Source organism: Rana temporaria, chromosome 7 (assembly GCF_905171775.1).
Source record: "Rana temporaria chromosome 7, aRanTem1.1, whole genome shotgun sequence".
In the NCBI taxonomy this organism is placed as follows: domain Eukaryota; kingdom Metazoa; phylum Chordata; class Amphibia; order Anura; family Ranidae; genus Rana; species Rana temporaria.
In genome coordinates this window covers 1,087,161-1,113,685 of record NC_053495.1, presented here as the reverse complement: position 1 = coordinate 1,113,685, position 26,525 = coordinate 1,087,161, and the positions used below count along the sequence as shown (strand labels likewise).

The 26,525-nt window shown below is 54.5% G+C and overlaps 1 protein-coding gene across 1 annotated transcript; it reads left to right on the top strand.

Moving 5' to 3' along the window:
* Positions 1-7,298: 7,298 nt before the first annotated feature.
* On the top strand, positions 7,299-26,227 carry EDEM1 (ER degradation enhancing alpha-mannosidase like protein 1). The gene is made up of 12 exons (XM_040358639.1): positions 7,299-7,653; positions 11,006-11,078; positions 14,921-15,024; positions 15,674-15,845; positions 16,662-16,845; positions 17,372-17,546; positions 20,959-21,079; positions 21,228-21,398; positions 23,455-23,528; positions 23,605-23,701; positions 24,412-24,609; positions 25,532-26,227. Exons 1-12 carry the CDS (start codon positions 7,325-7,327, stop codon positions 25,619-25,621), a joined length of 1,788 nt encoding a protein of 595 aa, XP_040214573.1. The 5' UTR covers positions 7,299-7,324; the 3' UTR covers positions 25,622-26,227.
* Positions 26,228-26,525: the final 298 nt, after the last annotated feature.

Genomic DNA, 26,525 nt, shown 5'->3' with positions numbered 1-26,525 from the left:
TTTATTATTTTGCCTTTTTATTTTTTCTTGTGCCTAAAAATGTGGAGAAGCGAGTTGTAGAGGAACTCCGCAGAACCGGGAAGAGGAGATATATATATACATTATATACGCACACTTATCCCGCCTGTTGCTTCCTGCGCACCCCTCTGAAGGTCGTTTCACTCTTCATTTCCCTCCCACCCTCCTCTCTCCTCCAATGAGAGTTCTTCATAGGCCAATAAGGGTTCATTAATTGGGGGGTCAGCCCTAAATTTGGGAAAGCCAGATAGGCAGACTGAGGTAAATAAGGGGATCCTGGTGGTGCCTGGGCCAGCACGGGCATCTTTCGTTTGAATAAAAATGGCTGACTGGTTTGCTGTAAGGGTTTGATTTGTAGGGATAGTTAGAAATGACGGGTTCTCTTTAAAGGAGGACTCCAGTTTTAATAAAGTAATATTTGGGCATTTTCCCTTTTAGCATTGACCAGCCTCTGCAGCTTCCAGTCCCAGCGACGTTGAGAGCCTACTGCGCGTGCGTACCAATTGGTGTATTAGTAGCTGGTGTAATGGCTTCTTTCTGCATGGGCAGGGCAGCTCGGGGGTGGGGCTGAAGGGAGGTATTAACGTTGGACACCCAGGAGGTGGAGGAGAAACACCCTCCCCAGTACTGACCAGCCTCTGCAGCAGCCAATCCCAGAGACATCGAGATCCTACTGCGCGTGCGTACCAATCCGCGCATTAGTAGCTAGTGTGGTGGGGACTTCTTTCTGCATGGGCAGGGCTGAACATGGAGGCTGAAGGGAGGTATTTTTCTTAACATTGGACACCCAGGAGGTTGGGGGGGGTAACAACCCTGAACAGCCTCTGCAACGGCCAGTCCCTGCGATGTTGAGATCCTACTGCGCATGCGTACCAATCGGGGCATTCACTCACATAGTCAGCCATTGGAGTGCTTTGGAAGCTAGTGGGGTGGGGGCTTCTTTCTGCATGGGCGGGGCAAGTACTTGGGGGCGAGGCTAAAGATAAGTCTTTTATTTCAACGCCGGACACCCAGTAGGTGGGGGGAGGGGACTTTTGAATGAAAACTCCATTAAGTGTCTGAACAGCTTCTCTGGCTTGTAATACAAATCAATTCCCGGCTGTCAAAATGACAGCCGGGAATTGTTTTATACAGCAGGCAGTGTGGTGATGATAGTAGGAAGGGGAGTGGTGGCGGGGGGTGGGGAGGAGCTGGACGGGGGTGGGGTGGAGCAGGACGGGGGTGGTGGGGAGGAGCTGGACGGGGGTGGGGTGGAGCAGGACGGGGGTGGGGTGGAGCAGGACGGGGGTGGGGTGGAGCTGGACGGGGGTGGGGTGGAGCTGGACGGGGGTGGGGTGGAGCAGGACGTAGAAGATGAATCTTAGAAACTGTCGTTTTTATAGGTAAGTGAAACTCGCTTCAGAGGGGCGCACAGAGGAAGGTTTCCTGGCCAGGTTGGTTGGCGGCGGACATCCCGGGGGGGGGGGGGGGGGGGGCATGGGACTTCTCGCTGCCCTATTTTTTTAATCTCTGCTTCATAGCACCGAATTGGCCCCAGTGTGTGCAGAGACCCGCCCCCTCTTCTTAGTGCCCGCCCCCTCTTCTTAGTGCCCGCCCCCTCTTCTTAGTGCCCTCCCCCCGGTTCTTTGGAATTCCACTGCTGCCACATGTATCATACCCATCCCCCCCTTGTAAATAGTATTAAATTAATTAATTTTTAGTGACCCCCCCTCCCCCCATATACACACACCTCCCCTTTGACCCTGCGGGTGACGAGGGGGGGGGAGGGGCTCAATGTACAGAATTTTTGTTTCTCAATGGGAAATGCAAAGCTTTGTGTCTTATTTATGGCGATGATGATGATGTTCATGTTGTTCGGCTGAGAGTCTGCACATTGGTGGGTTGTAGGTGATCAATAAACTGGTAGAAGACGAAAAAAAAATCTGACTCCGCCTCCAATCATTTCTATTGATGATGTCATACATATTGTTACATTGTAAAATAATCTATTTAATTATCATTGTGCCCATGGGGTTTGGTGGGCGCTGGGCGTGGCCCCGGACCTCTTTCTGCCCAGGCTGGTGGTAGAAGATCTCAGGCTGGGCTCCAGGTAGGTACTTCTGGTAGGTGGCTGCCATTGCCCTTTGCCCTGCACATCCTGCCCCCTAGTGGAATGAAGAATAATTGGTCGGGGGAGGGGGTGTGTTGTCTCCCCCTGCTGGCCGAACTTCCCATCGCTGCCAAATGCTCCTTCCCTCTTCCAGCCGATGTCCGGACCTGACGAGTGTTACTTTGTTTCCACATCTTCATTACATTGTATACAAAATATGTTCATTCCCAGACTTAGTTGGGGTAGGCGGAACACTTTGGTGGGGGTGGGTCAGCCATGACCTGGGAACCCGCCTTCTGACCTGTGACCTCTGGGGGAGGTCCCTGTTCCAATTCCTGAGTCCTAGCCTTATTCTTCAAGGGAAAACCCTAATTATATATCTGACAAAAGTAAGTACACCCCTTGTATCATTTCATGTGACAACACTGAAGAAATGACACTTTGTATCTACAATGTTGTGTAGTGAGTGTACACGGGGGGGGGGGGGGAGTGTGTAGTGAGTGTACAGCTTGCATAACAAATAACTCAACACACAGCCATAAGAGCCCATTCACACCTAGGCGTTTTGTCGCCTGTAGTGTGAACGCCGCTGCCGCCCCGACACGCCAGAGGGATGATTTAACATTGCCCTCTATGGAGATGGTTCACATCTCCACGCCGAACGCCTGCTGCCTGAAAAAAAGTCCCGGACCTTTTTTTCAGGCGGCTTTCGGCGTTCGGCATAGGAGATGGGAACCATCTCCATAGGGGGACAATCTAGGGGCACATCTAGGCGGACAATCGCGGCGTTTTGTCGCCGCAAATCGCGGTACAAAACGCCGCTATTTGTCGCCGCAATTCGCGGGACAAAACGCCGCGATTTTGTCCGCCTAGATGTGAATGTCTAAACCACTGGCAACAAAAGTCAGGACAAAATGTCCAAATTGGGTCCCAATTAGCCATTTTCCCTCCCCCCGGTGTCATGTGACTGGTTAGTGTTACAAGGTCTCAGGTGTGATAAATTTGGTGTTATCGCTCTCACTCTCTCATACTGGTCACTGGAAGGACAACATGGCCCCTCATGGCAAAGAACTCTCTGTGGATCTGATATAAAGAATTGTGTCTCTACATAAAGATGGCCGAGGATAGAAGAAGATCGCCAAGACCCTGAGACTGATCTGCAGCCCGGGGGCCGGGACCATCCAGCGGTATAACAGGACGGGTTCCCCTCCCCCGCCTCGCCATGGTCCACCAAAGAAGTTGAGGTCACGTGATCAGCGTCATATCCAGAGGTTGTCTTTGGGAAATAGACGTATGAGTGCTGCCAACATTGCTGCAGAGGGTGGGGGAGGGGTCAGCCTGTCAGTGCTCAGACCATACGCCGCACACTGCATCAAATTGGTCCCCAGAAGGAAGCCCCTTCTAAAGATGAAGCACAAGAAAGAGCCGCAAACAGTTTGCTGAAGACAAGCAGACTAAGGACATGGATTACTGGAACCGCGTCCTGTGGTCTGATGAGACAAGATAAAGGTATTTGGTGTCAGGCGTGTGTGGGGGGGGGGGGGGGCCAGGTGAGGAGGACAAAGACAAGTGTGTCTTCCCTACAGTCAGGCATGGTGGCGGCAAAAAGGCAAGGTCTCCAACAGCCACCAGCTCTGTGATGTCATCATGGAGGAGGGGAAGAGGACTCCAGTGACAACCTGTGAAGCTCTGGGGACCTCCATGCCCACGAGGGTTAAGGCAGTGCTGGAAAATAATGGCGGCCACACAAGATATTGAAACTTTGGGGCCCAATTTGGGCATTTTCACTTAGGGGTGTGTTTACTAAGATAAACAGAAAGCAATCTTCGCTGCAATCCTCACCTGGGGTTGGGATTAAGGTTAGGGGTAATATTAGGTTTAGGGGTTATTTTAGGGTTGGGATTAAGGTTAGGGGTTTAATTTTAGGGTTGGGGTTAATATTAGGGACTAGGGTTGGGATTAAGGTTAGGGGTTATTTTTAGGGTTGGGATTAAGGTTAGGGGTAAAATTAGGGTTAGGGATAGAGGGTAATATTAGGAAATAAGGTTAGGGGTTAATTTTAGGGTTGGGGGTTAATTTTAGTGTTGGGGATAGAGGGTAATATTAGGGAATAAGGTTAGGGGGTTTATAATTAGGGTTAGGATTTATTACTATTGTTGTATTTTTATGGTTTCCACACACTTTACATTGATATATGAATCTCTATGGAGGAGTTTGAAGGTTTCATTTACGCGTTTTATATAAGAATTGTGCTATTTTTTTTTCCAGCCATCCTTAAATCTCATTGGACAGAGCTGAAAACTGGTGTCACTTATTTAAAAAAAAATCCTGAGTCTGGGTGTAGTGGGCGGGGAATCCTCAGGTTGGGTGTAGTGGGCGGGGAATCCTGAGGTTGGGTGTAGTGGGCGGGGAATCCTGAGTCTGGGTGTAGTGGGCGGGGAATCCTGAGGTTGGGTGTAGTGGGCGGGGAATCCTGAGTCTGGGTGTAGTGGGCGGGGAATCCTGAGGTTGGGTGTAGTGGGCGGGGAATCCTGAGTCTGGGTGTAGTGGGCGGGGAATCCTGAGGTTGGGTGTAGTGGGCGGGGAATCCTGAGTCTGGGTGTAGTGGGCGGGGAATCCTCAGGTTGGGTGTAGTGGGCGGGGAATCCTCAGGTTGGGTGTAGTGGGCGGGGAATCCTGAGTCTGGGTGTAGTGGGCGGGGAATCCTCAGGTTGGGTGTAGTGGGCGGGGAATCCTCAGGTTGGGTGTAGTGGGCGGGGAATCCTCAGGTTGGGTGTAGTGGGCGGGGAATCCTGAGTCTGGGTGTAGTGGGCGGGGAATCCTGAGTCTGGGTGTAGTGGGCGGGGAATCCTGAGTCTGGGTGTAGTGGGCGGGGAATTCTCAGGTTGGGTGTAGTGGGCGGGGAATCCTGAGTCTGGGTGTAGTGGGCGGGGAATCCTGAGTCTGGGTGTAGTGGGCGGGGAATCCTCAGGTTGGGTGTAGTGGGCGGGGAATCCTGAGTCTGGGTGTAGTGGGCGGGGAATCCTGAGTCTGGGTGTAGTGGGCGGGGAATCCTGAGTCTGGGTGTAGTGGGCGGGGAATCCTGAGTCTGGGTGTAGTGGGCGGGGAATCCTGAGTCTGGGTGTAGTGGGCGGGGAATCCTCAGGTTGGGTGTAATGGGCGGGGAATCCTGAGTCTGGGTGTAGTGGGCGGGGAATCCTCAGGTTGGGTGTAGTGGGCGGGGAATCCTGAGTCTGGGTGTAGTGGGCGGGGAATCCTGAGTCTGGGTGTAGTGGGCGGGGAATCCTGAGGCTGGGTGTAGTGGGCGGGGAATCCTGAGTCTGGGTGTAGTGGGCGGGGAATCCTCAGGTTGGGTGTAGTGGGCGGGGAATCCTGAGTCTGGGTGTAGTGGGCGGGGAATCCTCAGGTTGGGTGTAGTGGGCGGGGTCGCCAGTGTTTGACATTCCTCAGGCACAAGGCGGGGCTGCCCGTAGCAGGTCACGTGGGCTTAAAGAGACGTAAACAAGGCCTAGGAGGCGGGGTTAGGCGCCGTGTCAGGAAGTGTCTCTATGGACACGTGACGACGCTCGGGTGACGCGGGGAATCCTGAGTCTGGGTGTAGTGGGCGGGGAATCCTCAGGTTGGGTGTAGTGGGCGGGGAATCCTGAGTCTGGGTGTAGTGGGCGGGGAATCCTCAGGTTGGGTGTAGTGGGCGGGGAATCCTCAGGTTGGGTGTAGTGGGCGGGGAATCCTGAGTCTGGGTGTAGTGGGCGGGGAATCCTCAGGTTGGGTGTAGTGGGCGGGGAATCCTGAGTCTGGGTGTAGTGGGCGGGGAATCCTGAGTCTGGGTGTAGTGGGCGGGGAATCCTCAGGTTGGGTGTAGTGGGCGGGGAATCCTGAGTCTGGGTGTAGTGGGCGGGGAATCCTCAGGTTGGGTGTAGTGGGCGGGGAATCCTCAGGTTGGGTGTAGTGGGCGGGGAATCCTGAGTCTGGGTGTAGTGGGTGGGGAATCCTGAGTCTGGGTGTAGTGGGCGGGGAATCCTCAGGTTGGGTGTAATGGGCGGGGAATCCTGAGTCTGGGTGTAGTGGGCGGGGAATCCTGAGTCTGGGTGTAGTGGGCGGGGAATCCTCAGGTTGGGTGTAGTGGGCGGGGAATCCTGAGTCTGGGTGTAGTGGGCGGGGAATCCTCAGGTTGGGTGTAGTGGGCGGGGAATCCTCAGGTTGGGTGTAGTGGGCGGGGAATCCTGAGTCTGGGTGTAGTGGGCGGGGAATCCTGAGTCTGGGTGTAGTGGGCGGGGAATCCTCAGGTTGGGTGTAGTGGGCGGGGAATCCTCAGGTTGGGTGTAGTGGGCGGGGAATCCTAAATCTGGGTGTAGTGGGCGGGGAATCCTCAGGTTGGGTGTAGTGGGCGGGGAATCCTCAGGTTGGGTGTAGTGGGCGGGCAATCCTCAGGTTGGGTGTAGTGGGCGGGGAATCCTCAGGTTGGGTGTAGTGGGCGGGGAATCCTCAGGTTGGGTGTAGTGGGCGGGGAATCCTGAGTCTGGGTGTAGTGGGCGGGGAATCCTCAGGTTGGGTGTAGTGGGCGGGGAATCCTCAGGTTGGGTGTAGTGGGCGGGGAATCCTGAGGTTGGGTGTAGTGGGCGGGGAATCCTGAGTCTGGGTGTAGTGGGCGGGGAATCCTGAGTCTGGGTGTAGTGGGCGGGGAATCCTGAGTCTGGGTGTAGTGGGCGGGGAATCCTCAGGTTGGGTGTAGTGGGCGGGGAATCCTCAGGTTGGGTGTAGTGGGCGGGGAATCCTAAATCTGGGTGTAGTGGGCGGGCAATCCTCAGGTTGGGTGTAGTGGGCGGGGAATCCTCAGGTTGGGTGTAGTGGGCGGGGAATCCTGAGTCTGGGTGTAGTGGGCGGGGAATCCTCAGGTTGGGTGTAGTGGGAGGGGAATCCTCAGGTTGGGTGTAGTGGGCGGGGTCGCCAGTGTTTGACATTCCTCTGGCAGAAGGCGGGGCTCCCCGTAGCAGGTCACGTGGGCTTAAAGAGACGTAAACAAGGCCTAGGAGGCGGGGTTAGGCGCCGTGTCAGGAAGTGTCTCTATGGACACGTGACGACGCTCGGGTGACGTGCGGCCCGGTGATTGGCGGAGGGCGGCTTTCTCCCGCCGGCTCCCTCCAATGGCGGTTGCGCTGGCCGGTCTGCCGTCCTATGAGGCGTCGGTGGGCGGGGTGTAAGGCGGAAGTGTTGGGGATGCGGTGTTGGTCGGCGGTGGTCGGGCTCTTGGTCCTCCGGTTGGGTCTGCAGGCTCTCCGGGGTTTCCTGTCCCCGGGGTTGGGGGGAGTGGAGGGAGCCCGGAGGTCGGTGTGCCGCTCCTCGTACGGTCGCTTCCACCTGGCGGCGGATAACGATGAATACAGCCGGAGATACGGCTCCTTCCCCTCCCCCCTCCGCCGCCTGATGAGGGAGAGAGCGCGCCGCATGTTCAGCTTCTCCTACGACGGATATATGAGGTTCGCCTTCCCCGAGGACGAGCTCAACCCGATCCTCTGCCGGGGGAGGGGCCCCGACACCGGAAACCCGTGAGTACCGCCCACCGTGCCGCCCACATACCCTACTGCCCGCCCACATACCTACCCACCCCATTCACTGCCCACTTACCCTACTACCCTACCTACTGTACAACTACCTACCTTCTATATACCTACCTTCCCAATACACTGCTGGGGGAGGGGCCCCGACACCGGAAACCCGTGAGTACCGCCCACATACCCTACTGCCCGCCCACTTATCCTACTGTACAACTACCTACCTTCTATATACCTACTGCCTACCTACCTTCCCCATACACTGCCGGGGGAGGGGCCCCGACACCGGAAACCCGTGAGTACCGCCCACATACCCTTCTGCCCGCCCACTTATCCTACTGTACAACTACCTACCTACTGCCCACCTACCTTCCCCATACACTGCTGGGGGAGGGGCCCCGACACCGGGAACCCGTGAGTACCGCCCACATACCCTACTACCCGCCCACATACCTACTGCCCGCCATACACCTACCCACCCCATTCACTGCCCACATACCCTACTACCCGCCCACTTATCCTAAAACCATACCTACTGTACAACTACCTACCTTCTATATACCTACTGCCTACCTACCTTCCCCATACACTGCCAGGGGAGGGGCCCTGACACTGGAAACCCGTGAGTACTGCCCAACGTGCCGCCCACATACCCTACTACCCACCCCATTCACTGCCCACATACCTACTACCCACCCCATTCACTGCCCACATACCTACTACCCACCCCTGTACACCTACCAACCTCATCCACTGCTGGGGGAGGGGCTGTCATGTGATGCACTGACTGATGGGCACTGGTAGGTGGCACGCACTGATGGCTGGCACGCACTGAAGGATGGCACTGATAGGTGGCAATGATGGCCATTGTTGAAGTTTTACTTATAAGGCTGCGCTGATGTGCAACACTGATAGGCGGCAATGATGGGCGCTGATAGGCGGCAATGATAAGGGGGGCATTGATATAAGGTGGGCTCTGAGCTAATGGGGGTCTCCGAGGGGGCGCTGCTGATCTAATGGTTGGTTACCACTCAGTACCCCCTCTTAGAGACCCCCATTAGCTCAAAGCCCCCCCTTCCTTAGAGACTTCCAGAGATCAGGCGCAATCCTTGCCGACGGAAATCACCGAACCTCCGGGGCGACGTGGAATTTCAGGTAACCTCCTCCAATCCACGGGGATGGTAAGGAATGAACCTGGACGCCGCCCGGGGTTCCGAGATTTCTGTCGCCTGCGCAGTCCTTACAGGAACCATCTCGATAGGGGAACCATACCGACAAGTCACCGGCAGCACGTTCTTCTCCCCTTCTATCCCGCCTCCCGGACAAAGTGATGTCACAGCGGGGGGGGGCCGGCACTAGAAGGCACCTGTCGGGGGCGGAGCTCATTCTGCCTGACAGGGAAGAGAATATGCCGGTGCATTGCCATGAATTGCGATTTGCCATGAAATGTGATGGTCCGCCTCCATCACATCCTATTGGCTCACTCCTGTCACCTGACATAGTTAAACTCTCCCTGTGATAGCTGAACCTGCACGAAGCTGGTGCTATATGAGGCAGGAGAAAGCCCCTCAGGCTGTGTGTCGAGGTATATACATCATACACAGCCTGTAACTGGGAGCAGCCAGTGCAGTAGTGTTGGGCTTGTGGTGTAACATATTACATATAGTGTTAGGAAGGAGAAGGCAGTGTGATATGCACAGCTCTGTGAGGAGCAGCCTGTGTGCAGTGAGTGCATTGCTCGTGTAACAATGTATAGAAACAATGATCTCTCACACACATCTATAGGCTGCCTCTCCCCTCCTCCTGCTCTGAGGCTGTGTGGCCAGCAGCACACACACACCATGGGCAGCCTGTATAATGGAGCAGCCTCCCATCTGCCTGCCCCCCTCTCCTCTCTCTTAGCCCTTTGAAGAGCTGCACGGGGGTTGACCTCCCTGGGTGCGCGAGTAAACTAAATTTAGTACTGTGCATACAGGTCTACTCTAACAGCTCCGTGCAGGTTCAGCTATCACAGGGAGAGGAGATCCTCTCCCTGTGATAGCCTAGCTGAGACTGTCACGTGACAGGAGTGAGCCAATAGGATGTGATGGAGGCGGACCATCACATTTCATGGCAATGCACCGGGTGCAGGAGGAGTGACTTCCTGTTGTAGCTCTCACTCCCATCACAGGTATCGGGTGAAACATCGGGAGTACCCGCGCAAATGCTCGGTATCGGGACAACCCTACCGGAAGTACCGCCCACTGTGCCGCCCACATACCCTACTACCCGCCCACCCACCTTCTTTATACCTACTCCATACACTGCTGGGGGAGGGGCCCCTACACCGGAAACCTGTGAGTACCGCCCACATACCCTACTACCCACCCACCTTCTTTATACCTACTCCATACACTGCTGGGGGAGGGGCCCCGACACCGGAAACCCGTGAGTACCGCCCACATACCCTACTACCTACCCACCTTCTTTATACCTACTCCATACACTGCTGGGGGAGGGGCCCCGACACCGGAAACCCGTGAGTACCGCCCACATACCCTACTACCCACCTACCTACCCACCCACCTTCTTTATACCTACTCCATATACTGCTGGGGGAGGGGCCCCGACACCGGAAACCCGTGAGTACCACCCACATATCCTACTACTTGCCCACCATACACCCACCTACCTACCTACTATATACCCACCATAATGCCCACCTATCCTACTACCCACCCACTATATACCTACCGCACACCTACCTTCCCCATACACTGCCAGGGGAGGGGCCCTGACACCGGAAACCTGAGAGTACCGCCCACATATCCGACTACCCGCCCACCATACACCTACCTACTACCCACCCACCTACCTAATATATACCTACCTTCCAGATCCACTGCCGGGGGAGGTGCCCTGACGCCTGAAACCCGTGAGTACCACCCACATATCCCACTACCCACCTACCTACTACCCACTGTACCGCCCACATATCCTACTACCCCATACACCTACCTTCTATATACCTACCCCATTCACTGCAGGGGCCCCGACACCGGAAGCCTATGCGTACCACCCACTTATCCTACTACCCACCATCGCTCTACCTACTATCCACTTACCCCACCCACTATAGGAGGGGGCGGGGACGAGACCAGTTCCCCTATAGAAGGATAGAGTGCAGAGTTGTGGGAGGAGCCCAGCCGGCTCCACCCACTATAGGAGGGGGCGGGGACGAGACCAGTTCCCCTATAGAAGGATAGAGTGCAGAGTTGTGGGAGGAGCCCATCCGGCTCCGCCCCCTATAGGAGGGGGTGGAAACAAAGATCGGGCTCTACTAATCCCTCTGACTGTCTTGTTTCAGGTCGAACCTCAACATCAACGATGTGCTGGGGAATTATTCGCTCACCCTGATCGACTCCTTGGACACGTTGGCGGTGAGTTGTGTACAATGTTTCCTCTGATCCCGGGTCTCTGAGCAGACCTCGCCTCACAATGTGCTGTTTACGAGCTAGATGATGCTGGACCCTCCTCCAGTCCCGGAGGTTGGCTGTGGTTGATTGTTGTTGGGGGGGGGGGGGTGAGGTGAGCTGTGATTGGTGTCGGGGTGAGGTGAGCTGTGATTGGTGTCGGGGGGGGTGAGGTGAGCTGTGATTGGTGTCGGGGGGGGTGAGGTGAGCTGTGATTGGTGTCGGGGGGGGGGGGGGGGGTGAGGTGAGCTGTGATTGGTGTCGGGGGGGTGAGGTGAGCTGTGATTGGTGTCGGGGGGGGGGGTGAGGTGAGCTGTGATTGGTGTCGGGGGGGGGGGTGAGGTGAGCTGTGATTGGTGTCGGGGGGGGGGGGGTGAGGTGAGCTGTGATTGGTGTCGGGGGGGGTGAGGTGAGCTGTGATTGGTGTCGGGGGGGGTGAGGTGAGCTGTGATTGGTGTCGGGGGGGGTGAGGTGAGCTGTGATTGGTGTCGGGGGGGGGGGGGTGAGGTGAGCTGTGATTGGTGTCGGGGGGGGGGGTGAGGTGAGCTGTGATTGGTGTCGGGGGGGGGGGGGGGTGAGGTGAGCTGTGATTGGGGTCGGGGGGGGGGGGTGAGGTGAGCTGTGATTGGTGTCGGGGGGGGGGGGTGAGGTGAGCTGTGATTGGTGTCGGGGGTGAGGTGAGCTGTGATTGGTGTCGGGGGGGAGGTGAGATTGGTGTCGGGGGGGGGGGGGGGGTGAGGTGAGCTGTGATTGGTGTCGGGGGGGGGGGGGGGTGAGGTGAGCTGTGATTGGTGTCGGGGGGGGGGGGGGGGGGTGAGGTGAGCTGTGATTGGTGTCGGGGGGGGGGGGGGGGGCTGTGATTGGTGTCGGGGGGGGGGGGGTGAGGTGAGCTGTGATTGGTGGGGGGGGGGGTGAGGTGAGCTGTGATTGGTGGGGGGGGGGGGTGAGGTGAGCTGTGATTGGTGTCGGGGGGGGGGTGAGGTGAGCTGTGATTGGTGGGGGGGGGGGGGTGAGGTGAGCTGTGATTGGTGTCGGGGGGGGTGAGGTGAGCTGTGATTGGTGTCGGGGGGGGGTGAGGTGAGCTGTGATTGGTGTCGGGGGGGGTGAGGTGAGCTGTGATTGGTGTCGGGGGGGGGGGGGGTGAGGTGAGCTGTGATTGGTGTCGGGGGGGGGGGGGGGGGTGAGGTGAGCTGTGATTGGTGTCGGGGGGGGGGGGGGAGGTGAGCTGTGATTGGTGTCGGGGGTGGGGTGGGGTGAGGTGAGCTGTGATTGGTGTCGGGGTGAGGTGAGCTGTGATTGGTGTCGGGGGTGGGGCGGGGTGAGCTGTGATTGGTGTCGGGGGTGGGGCGGGGTGAGCTGTGATTGGTGGGGTGAGGCGAGGTGAGCTGTGATTGGTGTCGGGGGTGGGGCGAGGTGAGCTGTGATTGGTGTCGGGGGGAGAGAGTGTCAGGGGATGAGATTTTCTTTGTCTTTCTATGAAGAGCTGCAGGTGTTCAGAGTTTCAGGAATTGGAGCTCCCCCTCCCCCCACCACCAGGCACTCTCCTGGGGGACCGAAACCTCCGACCTGAAACTGAATCTGTGACACCTGGAGAGGGGGGGGACAGACTATTATTAGAGGGAAGTTTCCGGTGGCGATGGGGGGGGGGGGCAGAACTGATGTGATTTTCCGAGGGATGAGATCTCTGTGACCCCCCCAAACCTCTCCACTATATCTCTGTTCTCTGCCCAGTCATTGTAGGATGAAGAGAAATATCCAAACCCAGGTACAAAGAGATGTGCACTCTGGGGACCCCCTCCCCTCTGACATCCCATAATGCTTTGCTCCCAAGGCAGACACAAACAATAGAACAATGGGATACAGCCACACCCCCAAAAGTCTCCAATATTCCAGCAGTTGGAAAGGTGGAATTATTTATCTTCATATATTTCTTGAGGGAAATATTAATGTCCCAAGTGAAGGAGCCTCTTCCTTCCTTCACCACAAACCTCGCATAGAACCCGGGATAAGTCCGGTGTGGTCAGGCCCGCCTGCGGTTCTCGGTCACGCTGTGCCCCTAATGGACACAGGGTGACTTGCATAGGAGGGGCCGGGGGAGCTGGACAGAGAGATTCCAGGTAAGCGGAGTTCCACAAGCCCCCCACCCAAAGTGACTCCCGTCACACATGTATGGGGGGAATCCCTCTCCCACACGGCTATTTTCTGCCAGACTTCCCACCATCACAATACACGGAATGTTCCAGCAGGCTGCTTGTAAAGAAGACAACTGGTGGGGGTGACGTCTCATCCTGCCCCACCCCCCCCCATGCACGCTCCCCCCCTGCAGTCCCATAATTTTTTGCACCATGTACAGCTGCACCTTTCTTTTTCTTGCCCCGGCTGCCCTCCAGAGGGCGGTGTGTCGGGGGATGGATTGGATATCCCGGGACTCGTGTTCTCTTATCTGTCCAAGTCCTTGACTTCCCCCCCATAGATCAGATATCCTGCCTGAGAGTCCAGCTGTGCAGCCAATCAATATTCTCACTGCACGCCCCAGCATGCATTGCGCGCACACATCCTCAGAAATGGGCGGTTCCAAGACAAGTCCTCCTCTGGCCCCGTCCCTTCCATTCATTGGATTTCAGTTCTGTCAATCATGAAGGTTCAGCATCATATGTGGGAGTTGCCTATGCAAATACAGCCTGTCTGGGACCACCCACTCCTCCAGATTGACACCCACCCATCAAGGAATTTTTATATTTGCATAACTCCGCCCACTGCTTGCATCAGAACTGAGGGCTCTGGAGAGAAGTACTGAGACCGGGGGCTGGGATGTTTTCCGTAATCTATGTACAGCCCCCTGATCGGCCCCTCCCACCAGCCATGCCCCCTCCCGCCAGCCATGCCCCCTCCCGCCAGCCGTGATCTGCCTGCCCCCTCCCGCCAGCCGTGATCTGCCTGCCCCCTCCCGCCAGCCGTGATCTGCCTGCCCCCTCCCGCCAGCCGTGATCTGCCTGCCCCCTCCCGCCAGCCGTGATCTGCCTGCCCCCTCCCGCCAGCCGTGATCTGCCTGCCGGGGCCCCCTCCCGCCAGCCGTGACCTGCCGGGGCCCCCTCCCGCCAGCCGTGACCTGCCGGGGCCCCCTCCCGCCAGCCGTGGCCCCCTCCCGCCTGCCCCCTCCCGCCAGCCGTGATCTGCCTGCCCCCTCCCGCCAGCCGTGATCTGCCTGCCCCCTCCCGCCAGCCGTGATCTGCCTGCCCCCTCCCGCCAGCCGTGATCTGCCGAGGCCCCCTCCCGCCAGCCGTGACCTGCCGAGGCCCCCTCCCGCCAGCCGTGACCTGCCGGAGGCCCCCTCCCGCCAGCCGTGACCTGCCGGGGCCCCCTCCCGCCAGCCGTGACCTGCCGGGGCCCCCTCCCGCTAGCCGTGACCTGCCGGGGCCCCCTCCCGCTAGCCGTGACCTGCCGGGGCCCCCTCCCGCCAGCCGTGACCTGCCGGGGCCCCCTCCCGCCAGCCGTGACCTGCCGGGGCCCCCTCCCGCCAGCCGTGACCTGCCGGGGCCCCCTCCCGCTAGCCGTGACCTGCCGGGGCCCCCTCCCGCTAGCCGTGACCTGCCGGGGCCCCCTCCCGCTAGCCGTGACCTGCCGGGGCCCCCTCCCGCTAGCCGTGACCTGCCGAGGCCCCCTCCCGCTAGCCGTGACCTGCCGAGGCCCCCTCCTGCTAGCCATTATCTTGCAGCATTGCATAGAGAAGCAGAGTATTCCAGGAGAGAGGAGTTGGGGGGAGGGCAGAGTATTGATCTGTATAGATGATTGATTTCTTCTCTTGGCAGGTGATGGGGAATGTCACGGAGTTCCAGAAAGCCGTCCGGCTGGTGATCGATACCGTGTCCTTCGATAAAGATTCCACGGTGCAAGTGTTTGAGGCGACGATCCGGTAATCGCACTGAAGTCACTTCCTCTGTCGGGTCTTTCAGATGAATACAGACACATTGGGGGGAGGGGGACTGGAGGATGGGTGCAATATCTGATGCATGGTAACCAATCCGCTTCCAGAATTCATTGTCAAAACTTCATAGAACAAGCTGAGGTTGGAAGCTGATTGGTTACCATGCAGAGAGCGTCCTTCCTCTCTCTTCTCTTCTCCTTCCTCTCTTCTCTTCTTTCTTCTCCTTCCTCTCTTCTCCTTCCTCTCTTCTCCTTCCTCTCTTCTCCTTCCTCTCTTCTCCTTCCTCTCTTCTCCTTCCTCTCTCTTCTCTTCTCCTTCCTCTCTCTTCTCTTCTCTTCTCTTCTCCTTCCTCTCTTCTCCTTCCTCTCTCTTCTCTTCTCCTTCCTCTCTCTTCTCTTCTCCTTCCTCTCTCTTCTCTTCTCTTCTCCTTCCTCTCTTCTCTGCTCTGCTCTGCTCCTTCCTCTCTTTTTCTTCTTCTTTGCCCTCCCCTGGTGTGTGAAGTATTCTGTCATATACTGGATGCTATGTGTGGCACATTCTCCCGCGCCCCCCCCCCGCCGGGATCTTTTGCACTATTTAGAACCTTCAGCTTTGTGTCGCCCGTCTGATGTGATCTGCTTGTGTCTCCCATGCACAGAATTATGGGAAGTCTTCTCTCCGCACACATCATCCTGACTGACAGCAAACAGCCGTTCGGTAACATGACGGTGAGCGGATATGATAATGAGCTCCTCCACATGGCCCACGACCTCGCCGTCCGCCTCCTGCCTGCCTTCGAGAACACCAAAACCGGCATGCCTCATCCAAGGGTAGGTGTCCCAGATATGGGAGGAGCTAATAACTGACATCACTTTTTGGGGGAAGTTTGTTGTGGTGCGAGCCCGGGGGGGGGGATCTGCAGGAGACCCCAGAAGAGGAGGATTGGGGCTGCTCAAAACTATTGCAGAGAAGGTGAGTATAAGATGTTTATTCAAATTGAGGCCATGAATAAGCACTAAGTGTGAAACGCGTCGGCTGTTTTTGTTTCTGCTGGAAAAAAATGGTAATGTTTTCATCGCTGTATTAAAGATCAGAACTGTCTGAAGGCCGGCCGGTCACCAGCATTGTCTGGGGCCTCCCTTCACCTGGTCTTTTCCCTATTAAGACTTGCCATTGCTCTGCGCAGCGTGACTGTGTGGAGGCGGCCATCTTGGTAGAGGCGGGGCTTTGCTTTCTCATGTCGGGCCACGATGATTGGTGGGTGAAAAATTCAAGAAGCAGGAGAGGTGTGTAATCTCAGATTTTCATAATGTGGGAAGATGCAGGACCTCCTGGTGTAGCTTCATCTCCGGGGGGCAGCACCCCAGTGACATCACCAAATCTGGTGAGACTAGTAGTCGGGGGGTGCAGTGCCTTTAGATGATCTCGCGCTGAGGATATACAGCTATGAAGCTGTAGGCACCCGAAGAGGATTTCAAGACAGAAGTTACATTTCTAGGGGTACCGATGAAGTACAATTAAGATCTCTATACAAGATGGCCGATCTTTACTAAATCTGGATCCACTTCTATGGCCTTTTTCTATCCTGGTGAGGAATATATGAAGCTGCAGAGATTGAACTTTCTGATCGTTTGTTCTCTTTCCAGGTGAATCTGCAGAAAGGGGTCCCACCCGGCAGCCGGAATGAGACCTGCACTGCCGGGGCCGGGTCACTCCTGGTGGAGTTCGGGATCCTGAGTCGGCTTTTGGGGGACTCCACGTTTGAATGGGTGGCTCGCCGAGCTGTGCAATCCCTCTGGAGCCTGCGCAGCAATCATACCGGCCTACTAGGTAAGGATACCAAGAGATGCCGGCCCTTGTCCCTCCCGCCGGCCCTTGTCCCTCCCGCCGGTCTCTCTTCTCACCGCCGGCCCTTGTCCCTCCCGCCGGCCCTTGTCCCTCCCGCCGGCCCTTGTCCCTCCCGCCGGCCCTTGTCCCTCCCGCCGGTCTCTCTTCTCACAGCCGGCCATTGTCCCTCCCGCCGGCCATTGTCCCTCCCGCCGGCCCTTGTCCCTCCCGCCGGTCTCTCTTCTCACCGCCGGCCATTGTCCCTCCCGCCGGCCATTGTCCCTCCCGCCGGTCTCTCTTCTCACCACCGGCCTCTCTCCCTCCCGCCGGTCTCTCTTCTCACCACCGGCCATTGTCCCTCCCACCGGCCATTGTCCCTCCCACCGGCCTCTCTCCCTCCCACCGGCCTCTCTCCCTCCCACCGGTCTCTCTTCTCACCGGTCTCTCTTCTCACCACCGGCCATTGTCCCTCCCACTGGTCTCTCTTCTCACCACGGCCTCTCCTCACCTCGCTTCTCTCTTCTTGCAGGCAACGTGGTGGACATCCAGACCGGGGAATGGGTTGGAAAGCTGAGCGGCCTCGGCGCTGGTCTGGACTCCTTTTTCGAGTATCTGCTGAAGTCCTACATCCTGTTTGGAGAAGAGGACGATCTGCGAATGTTTAACGAGGCGTATAAAAGTATCCAGAGCCACCTACGGAGAGGGTAGGTTGGGGGCGGGGCCTGTAAATTCCATAAAGGATCAGTAGGGAAAGATTTGCTCTTCTGATTATTGTCGGATTACATTTGTGCTCTCCACCAATGAGATCGGACTCCAGCCAAACTTCTTCTTTTTCTTTTGATAGAGTAGCAAGGGTTACCAGCGTTATGCTTGCACCACTCTTATTCCCAACAGTGTCAGTGTATTGAAGTAGAAAGAAATGTCTTTATGGCAAAGGTAGTGTATGGGTAACCACCTAATAGGAGAGAAAATACACCGGGATACATCACCATAAGTCCAATAAACCCGTCAGGGCTTGGCTCTGGTAATCTATTTTAGAAATATCTCATCTATATTATGCATACATCCTGAATCTAGCTCTTATTTATGCCAAGATTATGCTAGATAGTCTTTTTCTGCACTTCCTCTTTTTCTGTCTGTGTGTTTTTAGCTTCTGGTTTTTCACGCGTACTCCCTGCCGCAACACAATTTCTTCCTAGGAACTACAATTCCCTTGATGCTTGGCTGCATCGCGCATGCGCATTTTTCACTATTTTTGAACGAGAACGAGCCTTGGTCTCCAGTCTGTTACAGCCTTCAGGGAACAGACACCTCCCAGTAGCCACGCCCATTCCCGCCTCCCTATGACGCCCATAGTCTTAATAAACAGTAGTTACTATTAAGGCTGCAACTAACGATTATTTTCATAATTGATTAAATGGCCGATTTATTGTTTCGATTAATCAGATAATGGCCTTAAAAAAAAAAAAAAAAATAGCATTTTTACATTTTTTTGGGGACAATTTGTTGCCGGGCAGATTGCAAAACACAAATTGCCACAAAAACACATTGCATGCTTTTCTGCAGCTTCTCCAGTGAAGTATATTGAACCAAAAAAAACAAAATGGCACCGTTTTGCGTTAAAAAGTCCCCGCCCCTTTCCAAATACGCAGCGGCCGGAAAAAAATCCTGGATGTGAACGTGTCCTATAGGAAAACATGGAAATGAACTGTAATGGTGTTTCTGCTAAAAGCACCAAAAACACACACAGAGGTGTGACCCGACCTGAGAGGTTTAGTAACATAATGGGGGTTAAAAAAACAAAAATAAGTACAAAAATAGCAAATAATCGCTACTGTAAGGGGTTCATTTTTCTTACTGTGGGACAGTGAGTGATATTTACAGGAGAGATTTGCTTTTTTGTACTATAAAGGGATCACTTTCGTTTTTTTTTAACCCCATTATGTTACTGGCCGATTAATTAATTATGAAAATTGAAATCGATTAATTCCATCATCGATTAGTTTTTTCGGCCCAAATTACTATGCAACTGATCGTCATTCAGATTACAATAACAAGGCATAGGAGGGTGGGGCTACAGCGTCTTAGACACGCCCACGGCTCCTGTGAACGCAGGGATGGTGTCCCAAGGGAGGGGGCGCGCACGGCAAGTAAACACCAGGCAGAGTGGCTCGGATGAGGGGGCAACCTTGGAGAACAGGAAGTTATAAATTCACTCAAAAAAAAAAGAAACATTTAAAAAAGGAAAACGAAGGAAAAGTTAATGAAACAAAAGTACAGAAATAGAAGATAAAAAACGAACCTTTAGTATCACTTTTTTTGTGAAGTCATGTAGAGCAGTTGTCATCAACCCTGTCCTGCAGGGCCCACTAACAGGCCAGGTTTGCAGGATAACTGAAATACATGACGGGTGATATCATTTACTCCTCAGTGATTGCCGTATTCTAGTCTGCATCTCCCCCAAGTAATACATAAAACCTGGCCTGTTAGTGGGCCCTGCAGGACAGGGTTGATGACCACTGATGTAGAGCATAAGTAATCGGGACATCCAGGAAGCCCGTAGCATCCAGTCCAGGGATTGTGCAGCACTGACAGCTTGACAAAGAGGCGACGCCTTGAAATGTGAAGCCACGCCCCCAGCATCTGACATGATCCATTGGGTTCCTGTGGAGTCCCCTGCTGTCAGGCTTGATAAAGAGGCAGGGATGTCTCGAAATCTGAAGCCACGCCCCCGGGATTGGCCCCCAGCATCTGACATGATCCATTGGGTTCCTGTGGAGTCTCCTGCTTTCAGGCTTGATAAAGAGGCAGGGATGCCTTAAAACACTAAGCCACGCCCCCAGAATAAACTATTGGGTTCCTCCTGGAATCTGTGATGTGAGCAGCCTATGCCTACCAGGACTGGATGCCTCTGCTACGGGGAACCTGGGTGTCCTGATTTCTTATACTCTCCATCACTTCACAAACTTACTTCATGTTGCCAGTTTGTTTTTCTCATACAATAAATGTTTTAGTGCTGCACTTGGATGGCGCCCTCTGCTCTTAAAGTGTAACTAAAAGTTTTTTTTTTTTCTTTCTTAAATGGAGTAAGGGAGGGAGGGTTATAACTAGAGCTGCACGATTCTGGGGAAAATGAGAATCACGATTCTTTTGCTTAGAATGAAGATCACGATTCTCAAACGTTTTTATTTAAAAAATTTACAAACTCTGTCGCTTTAACATTTGCGGTGATACCTCATGTGTGGTTTGGGCGTAATTTAAATATGCGGGCGAGACTTGCGTATGCGTTCTGTGTGCAAACTCACGGGGGGGGGGTGGTACTTTAATTATTTTAGAGAGAGAGATATACTAATATTTGCCAGAGAGAATACACATACATAAATTATATACTAGCAGCGGCTTACATTACACTTGCCAGTGCGCAGTATGCGACATGTACAGGCTTGCCTTGCACTAGCTGCACTGTCCCCTGGGAAGAATAGTCCTGCTGCCAATTGGCCGCGACGGAGCCAGCGTGAAACGCAAATGGCTCAAAGATACAGGAACTGACGTCGGACGTCAGTTCCTGTATCTCCTGGTCTTAGCTGCCGTCAGTTCCAGTATCTCCGAGCCATTTGCGTTTCACGCTGGCTCCGTCGCGGCCAATGATTCCCCCCTGCTCCAACACAGGGACACAGGCAGCCTCACGCTGAGAATCGCCAAATCCAGCAGGTGAGATTGCGGGGGCCGGAGAATCGCGATAACGATTCTCCGCGATTAATCGTGCAGTTCTAGTTATAACCCCTGTCACTGTTTTTGCCATCTGTGTCCCCATGTGATAGAGAGGGGGATCTCGCCAATAAAAACCTGACAGGTTTTTTGACTCCAACACTAAAAGTTTTGCCTCCATTTGTACTTTAATTCCTGTTGGGTTTTGGGATATCCAGCGGTCTCAACAGGTGATGATCCGGTCTCCACGTAGCGCATTTCATGGTTTGCGTTCCCCTCGCGTCTAGGCCACACCCACTGTGATATCAGAAGGTTCTGACTCTTCAAAGATGGGGGGGAGACCCCCGGAGTGTAGATAATGGGGGCGGTGTTCATGTGACGGATGGTAATTGTGGATTTGTCCTTCAGGCGAGAAGCGTGCAATGAAGGAGAGGGGGACCCGCCGCTCTATGTCAACGTAAACATGTTTAATGGGCAGATCATGAACACCTGGATCGACTCTCTGCAGGCGTTCTTCCCCGGGCTGCAGGTAGGATGTGACCCCCGAGCGATCCCCTCACTTGTCTCCTCCCGCTGATCTGTGTTTATCCTCGGGGGCAATGCCACCTTGGATGTTGTCATGGAGGACGCCTGGAATCCATTACTGGTGATCCTAATTGTAGATTTCATGGTTGCAGGTTCTGAAAGGAGACATAGAGGACGCCATCTGTCTCCACGCCTTTTACTACGCCATCTGGAAGAGGTTCGGCGCTCTGCCTGAGAGATATAACTGGCAGCTGCAAACTCCCGACGTCTCCTTCTACCCTCTGAGGCCAGAGCTGGTAGAATCCACCTACCTCTTGTATCAGGTAAGTCTTCACCCGCTTATACCACATGAAATGGTTTTCCAAAATGTCTACCGGGAGACTCCAATACAGTCTGTGGTAGAAGAGTCATTTAACCGACCAACCACAGCGCATGTACCGCGATCATTACCGACCAACCACAGCGCATGTACCGCGATCATTACCGACCAACCACAGCGCATGCACCGCGATCATTGTGACCTTACCAACTATGTAACCATGTCAACCTGCTATGAATTCGTTCCTACGCTGTGATTGGCCCACAGCGATCACATGGTACCTGGGCCAATTATAGTGCTGGGATCTGGTTGGTTCTCCCTCTATGATCTGTTACCTGTGCTGGGATCTGGTTGGTTCTCTCTCTGATCTGTTACCTGTGCTGGGATCTGGTTGGTTCTCTCCCTCTATGATCGGTTACCTGTGCTGGGATCTGGTTGGTTCTCTCTCTATGATCTGTTACCTGTGCTGGGATCTGGTTGGTTCTTTCTCTATGATCTGTTACCTGTGCTGGGATCTGGTTGGTTCTCTCTCTATGATCTGTTACCTGTGCTGGGATCTGGTTGGTTCTCTCGCTCTATGATCTGTTACCTGTGCTGGGATCTGGTTGGTTCTCTCTCTCTGATCTGTTACCTGTGCTGGGATCTGGTTGGTTCTCTCCCTCTATGATCTGTTACCTGTGCTGGGATCTGGTTGGTTCTCTCTCTCTCTCTCTATGATCTGTTACCTGTGCTGGGATCTGGTTGGTTCTCTCCCTCTATGATCTGTTACCTGTGCTGGGATCTGGTTGGTTCTCTCTCTATGATCTGTTACCTGTGCTGGGATCTGGTTGGTTCTCTCTCTATGATCTGTTACCTGTGCTGGGATCTGGTTGGTTCTCTCTCTATGATCTGTTACCTGTGCTGGGATCTGGTTGTTTCTCTCTATGATCTGTTACCTGTGCTGGGATCTGGTTGGTTCTCTCTCTCTCTATGATCTGTTACCTGTGCTGGGATCTGGTTGGTTCTCTCTCTATGATCTGTTACCTGTGCTGGGATCTGGTTGCTTCTCTCTCTCTATGATCTGTTGCCTGTGCTGGGATCTGGTTGGTTCTCTCTCTATGATCTGTTGCCTGTGCTGAGATCTGGTTGGTTCTCTCTCTCTATGATCTGTTGCCTGTGCTGAGATCTGGTTGGTTCGCTCTCTCTATGATCTGTTGCCTGTGCTGTGATCTGGTTGTTTCTCTCTCTCTCTATGATCTGTTACCTGTGCTGGGATCTGGTTGTTTCTCTCCCTCTATGATCTGTTACCTGTGCTGGGATCTGGTTGGTTCTCTCTCTGATCTGTTACCTGTGCTGGGATCTGGTTGGTTCTCTCGCTCTATGATCTGTTACCTGTGCTGGGATCTGGTTGGTTCTTTCTCTATGATCTGTTACCTGTGCTGGGATCTGGTTGGTTCTCTCTCTCTGATCTGTTACCTGTGCTGGGATCTGGTTGGTTCTCTCCCTCTATGATCTGTTACCTGTGCTGGGATCTGGTTGGTTCTCTCTCTATGATCTGTTACCTGTGCTGGGATCTGGTTGGTTCTCTCTCTATGATCTGTTACCTGTGCTGGGATCTGGTTGGTTCTCTCTCTATGATCTGTTACCTGTGCTGGGATCTGGTTGGTTCTCTCTCTATGATCTGTTACCTGTGCTGGGATCTGGTTGGTTCTCTCTCTATGATCTGTTACCTGTGCTGGGATCTGGTTGGTTCTCTCTATGATCTGTTACCTGTGCTGGGATCTGGTTGGTTCTCTCTCTCTCTATGATCTGTTACCTGTGCTGGGATCTGGTTGGTTCTCTCTCTATGATCTGTTACCTGTGCTGGGATCTGGTTGCTTCTCTCTCTCTATGATCTGTTACCTGTGCTGGGATCTGGTTGGTTGGTTCTCTCTCTCTCTCTCTATGATCTGTTACCTGTGCTGGGATCTGGTTGGTTCTCTCTGATCTGTTACCTGTGCTGGGATCTGGTTGGTTCTCTCTGATCTGTTACCTGTGCTGGGATCTGTTGGTTGCAGTGATGACTCTTCTCTGTATTGCAGGCCACTAAGAATCCTTTCTACCTCCATGTGGGGATGGACATTCTCCTGAGTCTGGAGAAACACGCCAAAGCCCAGTAAGTGTCACGTGACCGCGATCTGCCCGTGTGTGCCATCTCTCTGTGTATAGAACTGACAGTCTTTGTTTGGCAGATGTGGCTACGCCACCCTGCACCATGTGGTGGACAAGTCGCAGGAGGATCGCATGGAAAGCTTCTTCCTGAGTGAGACCTGCAAGTATCTCTTCCTGGTGAGCACACAACTGTCAATCCTCCTCTGTGTCCGATCCGTGATTGCAGAATGATGTAAACCCTGTGTGTGTGTGTGTGTGTGTCATCTCACTGGACTTGCCCAGGGGGGGCCGCTCACCAGTGCCTGGATGGATCATACACAGCGGGCATCTCCCACTGTGTCACAGAGCTTCGAACTGAACATCCCGGTGTGCCCTCCCCTCTTGGGGGGGGGGGGGGGGGGGCGGATGGGGGACCCCCATAGGCGTGCGCACAGGATGTGCTAGGTCTGCCTGGGCACACCCTTATCACCCTGTGTGGTAAAGATTCCCCTTGTTTAAACCCCTGATATTTCACCAAAGCCCCCCAACGGAGCTCCTAAAAAAAATTGTACAAAAAAAAAAATGTAATTGTAAAAAATAAAATACAAATAAAAACTGACGCCGCCCACTGCCCTATGACGCCGCCCACTGCCCTATGACGCCGCCCACTGCCCTATGACGCCGCCCACTGCCCCACTGACGCCACTTTTGCTGCGCACACACACACATGTTTGAGCTTTGAGGTGCACATCCTAATGCAATAGGCTGCACACACCTATGGGGACCCCCATGGAGAGTCGGAAGACTCCCTGCAGAGGGATCTTATATTTGTATTGTTTACTTTCCTCGGCCCCCCTCCCCCTACTTTCCTCAGTCTTTTTGGACTGACTCTTATTTCCACCTTCCAGCTCTTCGATGAAGACAATCCGGTGCACAGGACGGGTAATAACTATCTGTTCACCACCGAGGGGCATCTTCTCCCCCTGGATCCTCGCTTTAGGAACAAAGCATGGAAAGACATCTTCACCCCGGAGAACAAAGAAAAACCCCCCCGAGCCCAGAAACTGTCCCAGACCAAAGTGCGAGCCGCCAACGCCAGCACCAATGTAAGTACCAGAGATGTATGGGGGGGGGGGATCCATAGTGATGGCGGGATCCTGGAGTTCAGACAATCCACATTCTACTACCACTTGCTCTCCAGAATGTTTCTCCTGGGTGGGGTTTCGGCGGGAGGAGACTTTCTCCTGGGTGGGGTTTCGGCGGGAGGAGACTTTCTCCTGGGTGGGGTTTCGGCGGGAGGAGACTCTCTCTCCTTGGTGGGGTTTTGGCGGGAGGAGACTCTCTCTCCTGGGTGGGGTTTTGGTGGGGGGAGGAGGAGACTCTCTCCTGGGTGGGGTTTTGGCGGGAGGAGACTCTCTCTCCTGGGTGGGGTTTTGTCGGCGGGAGGAGACTCTCTCTCCTGGGTGGGGTTTTGTCGGCGGGAGGAGGAGACTCTCTCCTGGGTGGGGTTTTGTCGGCGGGAGACTCTCTCCTGGGTGGGGTTTTGTCGGCGGGAGACTCTCTCCTGGGTGGGGTTTTGTCGGCGGGAGGAGGAGACTCTCTCCTGGGTGGGGTTTTGGCGAGAGGAGGAGACTCTCTCCTGGGTGGGGTTTTGTCGGCGGGAGGATGAGACTCTCTCCTGGGTGGGGTTTTGTCGGCGGGAGACTCTCTCCTGGGTGGGGTTTTGTCGGCGGGAGGGGGAGGAGACTCTCTCCTGGGTGGGGTTTTGTCGGCGGGAGACTCTCTCCTGGGTGGGGTTTTGTCGGCGGGAGGGGGAGGAGACTCTCTCCTGGGTGGGGTTTTTCCCAGATTTCTTCTAATGCAGATGTTGGAATTCTAAGTTTTGGGTTGAGTTTATAGATGAAGCGTTTCACTCACTCACTCACACACTCTCTCTCTCTTCTCACAGAGCGGAGAGACCCTTTAATATAGAATATGTGGGCGGGGTCTGCGCTCGGCATTGTGGGTAACACTTTGTTTTGTGTTCAGTGTTACAGAGTCCCGGAAGAACGGCGGTACTCCCTCCCTCTGAAGAGCGTCTACATGCGTCAGATCGATCAGATGGTGGGGGTCCTATAGCGCCTGTGCTGAGTGCCTCGGGGTCCCGGGGGCCCCTCAGACCTGGAAAAGCTCCCGGTTACCGGCGCTCAGCGCCCGGGGCGGAGGAACCTCGCCTTGTCCGGGATCCAAATCTCAGGGACTGACTGCAACTTGCACACCCGTTCTTGTCTTCCAAAGCTGCTTCTACCCTCCCCCGATCTTCAGAGACGTCCCCAGGAACCGCACAGGACCGCTCTCTTCCCTTCCCTCCCCCCCCATCCCCTGCCGCCATTTTGTGTTATTTTTCGCTTTCCATGTGAGTGTTCGATCGTCTGGAGCCAAGTTACAGATTGCCAAAATGACTCGAGCCAAACGCCTTCAGGATTTCTGTCTGCGGTCATGTGATGTGGTCATGTGATGCGGTCATGTGACCTCTTACCTTTCTCAGTGCCTTAGGAGAACTCCTCCTCCTCCCATCATATCGCCCCCTCCTGGCCGCCTCGTGCCTTCACTCCTCCATCTACGTCTCTTCCTTCATCATTGCACAGCGGGGCCAACTTTTAATCTTTTGTTTTTTTTAAAAGAACAGGAAATACATTTTATTTTTATTTAAAGACATAAATATATTAAATGGTTTACTTTTTCTGCTGGTCTGTGGCCCTTTGGTTTCCTAGAACTATTACACGGTGACTCCTCCCACTGCACAGTGACTCCTCCCACCACCCAGTGTGTGACCCAAAGAGGGACATGTGATTTTACCAGAGCAACAATGTAACTGTGTGTGTGTATGTGTATATGTGTGTGTGTGTGTGTGTGTGTATATATATATATATATATATATGTGTGTGTGTGTGTGTGTGTGTGTGTAAAAAAAATAATATGCATCTGCGTCCCCCCGGGGGTCTGTATCCGGAGGTGGGGCGCACTACAAGGATAGGTTTTC